This window comes from Humulus lupulus, chromosome 1, assembly GCF_963169125.1.
Source record: "Humulus lupulus chromosome 1, drHumLupu1.1, whole genome shotgun sequence".
Lineage (NCBI taxonomy): Eukaryota > Viridiplantae > Streptophyta > Magnoliopsida > Rosales > Cannabaceae > Humulus > Humulus lupulus.
The window spans coordinates 181831091-181840309 of NC_084793.1; the positions used below are offsets into that span (position 1 = coordinate 181831091).

At 36.1% G+C, this 9219-nt stretch overlaps 1 protein-coding gene across 1 annotated transcript; it reads left to right on the plus strand.

Annotated features, from left to right (window-relative positions):
• The first annotated feature begins 2277 nt into the window (after nt 1-2277).
• LOC133801101 (probable serine/threonine-protein kinase At1g09600) lies at nt 2278-9219 on the plus strand. Its single transcript, XM_062239250.1, has 8 exons — nt 2278-3548; nt 4807-5091; nt 5603-5920; nt 6472-6699; nt 7095-7195; nt 7677-7788; nt 7901-8374; nt 8503-9219. Exons 1-8 carry the CDS (start codon nt 3087-3089, stop codon nt 8713-8715), a joined length of 2193 nt encoding a protein of 730 aa, XP_062095234.1. The 5' UTR covers nt 2278-3086; the 3' UTR covers nt 8716-9219.

Consider the following 9219-nt stretch of genomic DNA (forward strand, 5'->3'; position numbering starts at 1 on the left):
AAAAACTAAAAACTTAAAGCTTGAATTACCTCAAATTAAGTCGTTTCTCGCTAAATCATTCGGTTAATAAGCTTCTAATCTTCCCCAAAATTGCTATAACTCGATCCTCACATGAATCCGAGTCCTAGAACTCAAGTTCCTTTTGAAAATGCGACGAACAGTAAAAATGGATAACGGGAGAAAGAGAAAAGGTGTTTGAACATAGTTTTCCTTCTGACATGTTACTTCAAGCTTAAGTAACTTCAAGTAAATCCTAATGCTTGGGGTCCCAAAAATGCCCCCGGGGTAAAATAGTCAAAACTCCCAGAATTTCCTCCTGATCTCACTAATTCCTAATATATCATCAAATAATTATTCTCATTATCCAATATCCCAATAATTGACCCCGTTATGACAAAACCGCTAAATTGCACCCTAGGATCGTCTCATGCCGAATGGCTCGAACATATCCACATAATAATGTGATCTCACCCATATCTCACCAACATGCATGAAAATATACAAATATGCCCTCAACGGGCCAAATTACCAAAATACCCTTTATAATGAAAAGTGGACCCACATGCATGCATTTATCATCATATAATATTATAACTCACAGAATCATGCATATAATCACATAATGACATAATAAATCAATTATGACCCTTCTGGCCCCCTAATCCAGGCAATAAGCCACATTAGGGATTTTGGGTTGTTACAGTTACATTATCCTCCATCGGTATCACTATGCATTAAGGGTCCTTGAAAATCCACTTCTTCCCTTCTAATTCCCAAACACCATTGTAAGATACAAAAACGTAGACAATGAAAAATCTGTTGGAAAAAAAAAAAAGAAATTGTTAAAAAAACTGTAAATTTTTCACAAAGTCATGAAAAATAATATTATCGAGCTCTCATCGAGATATTATCGAGTTCTTATCGAGCTAATAGTTCTTAAACCAAACATAACCCTAACCAAAACCTTCATCGAGCCCTTATCGAGCACTCACCATCGAGCCACAATCGAGCAGCATCGAACTCTTAACATGACATACCGATCTGCCAATTATCGAGCCCTTATCGAGCACATATCGACAAAACTACTAAACCAAATATTCTAGGGTCCAATTGAACCCCTATCGAGCTAAAATCGAACTATGTCTAGCAGCATCGAGCTCATGAAAGAACTATCTTCTACATACCATTAAGCCTCTATCGAGCACAAAAGTTGTAGAAAACCCAGAAAAACACAGATCGCGAAATATCTCTAACAAACCCAAAAAACACACCAATATAAGCTCATATCTGTTCGAAATAACAAAAAAAAAAAAAGTAAACAAACAATACCCAACACAAAAATTGAACAATCTTCTTACCCATGGTATTTCTCCTCCAAAAACCCTCAAAATAGATGTTGCCTTTGATATTGGGGGGTTCACAGAGACATTAGAGATGACTAACAACGATTTCAGCAAGAAAATGATACAAATTCGTGGGTTTTGGTGAGGATTTCGTGAGAATGAGAGAGAGAGAGAGAGAGAGAGAGAGAGAGAGAGAGAGAGAGAGAGAAGAGAGAGGAATAGAAGGCAAAAATGATTCTTGATATAATGGGAGGGGTATTTTGGGTATGAGGGGAATGTTTAACATAAAATTGAAATGATGAATAATGCTAGGATTTTTTTACTAATATTAGACACTATTAAGTATAAATAGTTAAATTTCCCCACCAAATTCTCATGGGCCTATGAGAATTAGAGAGTGTAATTGAGACCCCTTAATTACTTCAAATTACATAGTTACTGTGTAATTACATGGTAAGACAAATATGCTAAATCTAGTAATTACTCCGAATTATACTCAATTCCAATTACAAGATGACTTTCCAAATACACACTTAAAGTTAATAAAAAAAACTTTTAAAACCAATAATTTCTATTATTTACTTTTTATATCGAAGAGATTTGAGTATACACGATTTCTTTGCTAATTAAAAATTGCAATTCCAAAAGTGATTAATATTAGAATTAAATATTTATATTCTAGTATATAGCTTATGGAATGTTTTTTTTTTTTTGGAAAAATCTTTAATATCAATTAAATGACAATTTCAAATTATATTAATAAATAAAAACATGCCTTTAAAGTCAATTTTCCTTGTTCTCAATTAGAAGGTAAGTGTTCAAGTCATAAGTCAATTTTCCTTTTAAGTCATGTTCTCACTTTTAAATCTTCAATTTACCCTTTATTATTATTAATAAAAATAATTTTATAAATAATTCTTCAATTCCCTCTGTTTCTTATTTTGAAAAAAATAAATAAAATTTGAAAGAGTTGTAGACAGTGTTCTTGGGTGAGAGAGAAGATCGCCACTCTCTTCCCGTTTCCATTTTTATTGTTTTGGTTATTTTATTGGCTTTTCGCGATTTTCGCATCAAACCTGATTCGAAAATCTCTTCTCCTTCTTCTACCTTTCTCTCTCCAAGAATCTTTCTCTGTCTTGTCTGTCACACAACGCACATTCCAATATTCATATCTATTCAAATTTGGGATAAGCTTACAGTTTGTTAACTTTTTCGGGTTTTGGTTGGATTCCGTCTTCTATTTTTAGCCTTTCAGCACTAATTTGCAACAGAGAAATTTGGTTGGTACCTGAATTCTCTCCATTACTGTTCCTTTTGTATTGATTTGATTGTTCTGAGAAATTCTCATTCTTGGTCATACTTCTCAAATTTGGATCTGGGTTATCGTCGTAAAACGACTTGGGTTTTCGGGTCGTCCTTTCGACCGCTACTACCTTTAATTGGTGATCCGGGTTCTTCAAGTTTCAGTTTTGGGATCTTGGCTTCTACCTAGTTTATATAGGTTCGGTCGGGGTTTTTGAGATTTGGGGATCTGGGTTCTTTCCCATTTGAAGACTTGAGTTGCTGCAATTAAAAAATTTGTGGATGAAAGGAAATTTCGTTTGAAGGGTTTGGATCATTACTCAAGTTCAATGGTGTCACGACTGGTTTTATAGAAAAAAGTTCGGTTTTGTTTTTGGTTCGGAGTGATTTTGTAATTTCTGGTTTGGAACTTGGAGCTATGGAGTAGCTTTGGTTGGAATTATGGGCTGCATTTGCTCGAAAGGCTTAGCGAATCAATATAACGCTGAGAATAATGAGAGAAACCAGGAAGTCAAGCCAAATAAGCATTTGAAGAAGAAGCGTTTAGAAGCTCATGCAGGGATTGACAATAGTGGGAATGATGCTACTGCTCGGTTGATTTCAAATCCAAGAACAGAAGAAAATGTTGGGTTTGCTCCTGTTTTATCAGATGAGGTTGGGAAAAGGGCAGTGGTTAGTGAGAACCTCACAAAGCCCCAGCTTCCAAAACCTTCATCTATGGAAGTTGGAGGGAGCAGCGGGGGGCAGGCACATACCAGGGTGTCTCGGGCAACAAGCGTCACCAATGGGGAAAAAGGGGCACAGGTTATTGCTGGATGGCCTTCATGGCTTACTGCTGTGGCTGGAGAAGCTATCAGTGGGTGGGTTCCTCGCAAGGCAGAATCGTTTGAGAAGCTGGAAAAGGTCTATTTTCACATTGATTTTATATCTGATTTTGTGTTGGATCAGTTGTTTGATTATCTTGGTTCTTCCATTCCATGCTATTAGTAGTGGTTCCTACGGTTGTACCTGTATTCATGTTTTTCTAGCTAAATTATTACAATAATTTGTTTGCTAAATCTCTTTCCTTATATCCTTCCATGCTTTGGCTGTTCTATGATCACAGTCTGATGGATACTTTGGCATAATTCATTAATTGCTTTACATTTGTGCATACCAAGATGTCTATATGTGATAGCCAAGCGTTTTTTTTAATCTTTAGAATAATTAATTTTCTACCTGTTTGTTGGAATCTGGATTAATGAGATTTTTCTCTGGGCTCTGGTAGTCAGGCGCCACTACATTGCTATATTTCATCATGCTTGGTTATTCATAATTGTGCATGATGGATATTAATAGAAGTTGGAAGCAATGTAGGCTTAGATCTCATAACAATTTTTGTTTTCTCATTTGTACTTTGTAAACTAGCTGGCAGATAGAACATTAATTTAGATTAAATGGCTATGGTCCACAACATTGTATACCGTGCTTGGTATTTGAAAGCGTGTGTTCTTATGTGGGCCTACATTAATGGGTTTTAAATTCTAGCTGACTTTAAGGATTGTCATTTACATCATGTATTGAAAGATAACGAGCATGCAGACACTACTTTATTACAGCTTGAAATGTTGTTATAGATTTGGAGTAATGCGAAGGGTACTTATTTTTTGCACCTTAACTTGCATTGAGTGATGTTGGATAATTTTTCAACTACACATTGTCTCAGAAAGTGGGACACTGGGACTAAATTATTTACAATTGTGTGGTTAAAAACGGTGATGCGTCGTATTGTTTAGTGCCAATTTTTCATAGAAAAAATGAGTGTTCTTTGTTAGTTATGGTTTTCTATTCCACTTGGAGAATATCATTATCTCTTTGTAATTAATTTATTTTTTCATAACTATATAGAAGTATGCAAGTCTGAAAATGCTCCCTTAACAATTAATGAGAGATGTGAAGTTCATAAAGAGAGAGACTTACTAAGGAAATCAACAAACTCTGACACATGGATCTTATTGTTGACATAGTATTAAACTGATTGTATCTAATAATTAATTATGCTCTATCTTGGAGGGAATTTTCTTGAGTAAATATTCAATGTTTATTTTACTTCTATGTTGGTTCATTTCCATATCACTTCTGGTTTTAGTATTGACTCTCCCGGGCCTTGGAAATGACACAGATTGGCCAAGGAACTTATAGCAGTGTGTACAAAGCTCGGGATCTTGAAACAAACAAATTAGTTGCATTGAAGAAGGTTCGATTTGCTACTATGGACCCAGAAAGTGTTCGGTTTATGGCTAGAGAAATTCTTATTTTGCGTAGGCTTGATCACCCAAATATCATGAAGCTTGAAGGTTTAATCACCTCAAGGGTATCTGGAAGCTTATACCTTGTATTTGAGTATATGGAACATGATCTTGCAGGGCTTGCATCAAGACCAGGAGTCAAGTTTACAGAAGCACAGGTTTGTTGAGTCTTTCTAGTGTGATAAGCTTTTTTAAGTATTGGACTATTGACATTAACTACTACATATAGCTCAATACTGTATCTTTAGACGCTAAAGTAGCTTTTATGTATACTGATGCTGCAAGAACACTGCTTGGCACCTATTGAAGAAGATAACTCCTTCTGGATTGAATCTTGCTATGTGGTTTAGAGTTATTATATGAAGACTCATACTGATAACAATACCTAATTAGTTATCTTCAAAGGTTGTCCTAGTTCTGCACAACCTTTTGTCATGGTAACTTCTGGTGCTACAATGGATTTTGTTTCTAAATTTATCATTATGTATCAAATTGTTTTGTGTTTGTTGCTTGTATAAGGGAAATACATTAAAAACAAATATCCGGTGATATTCTTACAATTGCATCTTTATGCTTCTCTTGTGGTGTTTTTCATTACAAGTGAACTTGGAGTATTTGTTAGTATCATCTATACAACTAACATGTTCACCTTTCTCTTTGGGCTGACAGATTAAATGCTATATGCGGCAGCTTCTTCAAGGTCTTGAACATTGTCACAGTCAAGGTGTTTTGCACCGTGACATCAAGGGATCAAATCTTCTGATTGACAATTATGGAAATCTGAAGATTGGTGACTTTGGGCTGGCAAATTTTTATGGTGTTCATCAAAGACAGCCTCTAACAAGTCGTGTTGTAACCTTGTGGTATCGGCCACCAGAACTCTTGCTTGGATCTACAGACTATGGAGTTGCTGTGGATTTGTGGAGTGCTGGTTGTATTGTTGCAGAATTGTTTGCTGGGAAACCTATTATGCCTGGAAGAACCGAGGTACTTTTTTTCGGTTTTTTTTTTTCCTCCACTGGTCTAAACATTATAAGCAATTCTCTCTGTGTTTTATCTATTGAAGTATCTGTGTCAAACATTGTATTCCTCTTGGAACCCCTCTTCAAAAGTAACATTGTCAGTAGTTAGTAAGCTTTAAGAAATGCAATTGTCTTTTGGCTGTTGTGTTATTCATTCTTGTGAATATGCACAGATATTACACGGCTTAGAGTTTTGAGTGTTTTAATGTTACCTAGTAGATTTATCAAAATCTAACGTGAATTACACAGTTTAAGCGTACCATTAATGTCTATTGAGATTTTTTTTCTTCTTTTTAAAAAAAGCAAAAGAAAGAATTGCTTTTAATTATTCAAATGTGTTGGACCAGTCTTTGTCTATTTATTTTTCCAGAAAGGAACTTATTTTTAACCAAATCCAATTTTGTCATTCATTTCTGTAAAATGCTCTTTCCTTTGCTTGCTTCAGCCTCAAACATAGTTAACCTATTGTGTTGATGTTGATTGATTGTGCACTGAATATTATTTTTCTTCATATAGGTGGAGCAGCTGCATAAGATCTTCAAACTTTGTGGGTCACCTTCTGAAGAATATTGGAAGAGATCAAAGTTGCCCCATGCAACCATTTTTAAACCTACGCATCCCTACAAGCGTTGTGTTGCTGAAACATTCAATGACTTCCCTTCATCAACATTATCCCTGTTGGAGATGCTTCTTGCAGTAGAACCTGAAGGCCGTGGAACAGCGTCTTCTGCACTCCAGAGTGAGGTATTGATTGCCTGTTTAAATTAGGTTCTCCATTTCTATTATGTCGTTAATGTATTTTAAGCTCACAAAACATGTGCTTTGGAAGGAAGAAAAAAAATGGAATCCTGTTTTCCATCTTTCAGTGTACAGTTTGTTTATCTAATCTTAACACTGTATTTACGTGGTCTGTTTTATTAATTGTCTGTAACCATTTGCTTTTGGATGTTCTATTTTGAAAGTGACATTTTTTAGTGATGATTTAGATAAAACCTAAATCCAATTTGTTTGCAAGTGCTAATCTTGCTTTTTATTCCTTTGGTTGTCTAAATTATTGGATATCAGTTTTCACCTTGTTTATAGTACCACCCATTTCATTCCTTTAAGTTAAATTCTTACTCCTGAGGTTTCTTTTCCAGTTCTTCACAATGAAGCCTCTCCCTTGTGATCCATTAACTTTGCCAAAGTACCCACCTAGCAAGGAGTTTGATGCCAAGCTTCGAGATGAGGAAGCTAGAAGGTGAGCTATTCTCATATGCTGATTCTTTTTCTCGACACTTTATGCATGCCATTCTGGTTATGGGCTTTACCGACAAGTTATGTTCTGCTTTAACAAATTAGATGAAGGAACATGTAATTTCTGGTTTTGTTGTTGTGAGAGAAAAATCTTTTTAAATATTAGTATCAGAATCTGTGTATCCAAAGCTTTGATTTCTTTCTGTGTTAAGCTTACTTAAGAGGAAATGATAATGATTTGAGAAAAGAAAAAGGATATGATTTTATTAGCTAGGAGTAGTAGGACATGGAAATTCTTTTTTCTCAAGAAACTGACAATAACAACTCATGATTCTGTTAAATATTGGTGAACTGAATTAGATTTTCAGAGTCACCGACTTGTGATCTTCACTATGTTTAAGGTTCACATTACTATAATGTTTAGTTTAAGAATGAGATTCTTTTGTATGCACTTAACACTTGTTATTCTTTCATTTTATAACCAGGCAAAAAGCAGTTGGTAAAGAACAAGGATATGAATCACTTAAAAAGGGCTCTAGAGTCTCCAAGGCTGTGCCAGCACCGGATGCCAATGCTGAGTTGCAGTCATCAATACAGGTATCTTTAAATGGTCTGAAGGTGGTTCATTTAAGAAACTTAATGCATGGTGCTGTTGCTGAAATTGAGTTCCTTTGATATTGAACATCTTTATTTTATTGTTTTAATCCAGAAGCATAAAGGACAGCATAACCCTAAAAGTGTCAGTGAGAAGTTTAATCATGAAGAGGAGGGAGGCTCTGGCTTCCCTATTGAACCTCCCAGAGATATGTCACGAAATGGTATCCCCCTCTCTGGGCAGTCTATGCTCTTGAGTGCCTTTGGATCTCACAATATGAATGCACGGGCTGGCCAGTCTAGGAGTGGTGCAGAGTTGAGGACACCAAGATCTAATGTTCATCATGGAGCAGTTGAACTGTCCAGATTTTCCAATTCTGTTGCAGCACGAAGTGAATCATGGTTTGATAGTTCTGGAGAGACCAGTATGAATTCACACTGGCCTGAGGAGCGTATCAATGGTGGATATAGTCAGCTGAATGGTGGTGATTCTTCTGGAAAACAGGAATGGTCTCACCATTTGCTGGAGAGGCCAAGGTCTTCACATAAGAATAAAGATGAACCAGCATTGGAGAAGGAGCCTTCTGCGGTAAGACATTTAACTGATGAAAGATTGGTTCAAATTATTTTGAGAACTTTCTTTTCCTTCTCTTGCTACTAAAAAAAAAGTGTTCTACACCTTGAATAATCCTCATTTTATCTTCGGCTCTGTCTCAGGGTTATGCTTTTAAGAAGAACCGAATTCACTACTCTGGACCATTGATGCCAGCAGGAGGAAACCTTGATGAGATGCTCAAAGAGCACGAGAAAAAAATCCAGCATGCTGTCCGCAAAGCTCGTGTTGATAAGGCCAAAACCAAAAAAACACACAACGGCCCCGGACTGATCACAGAGTCGCTACTTCACCATGGAAGAAATGGCAAGGGATGATTGATGCGGAAATTCACATTTCCTTGATATGGTGCAGAACATCCTGCAGAAGGGCATATAATTTTGATTAAGAAAGATAGGGAGACCTTTTCAGTTTCTGACTGATTTCAAGCACCAAAGTCATAGGCTTAAAGCGCTTGGAGCTTCTCTGGACTTCACCGCACGAGACATTTATTTTTGGCGTTGAAAGGTACGCATGCCATAAAGCACACTTCTAGTCACGAAATTGTTTCAAATGATCCTGAAGCAAGGCTTTCTTGGGTAAATGAAATCCATCTGGTGAGTATGATACGATATATTTATTGACATACCGGTGAGAAATGTCACCTGGTTTTGTCCAAATACTGGGAGACATTATGTACAGTTGAACCTCTATTGATATCAAACTTTAACCCGTTCTGTGTAAAGGATCAGCGGTTGACCAAAATATTGTAGGCCACAAATCATTCAAGATCAGTTTCTTAATCCAAAATACATCATATTTAACAATCTCATTTTTTTTTA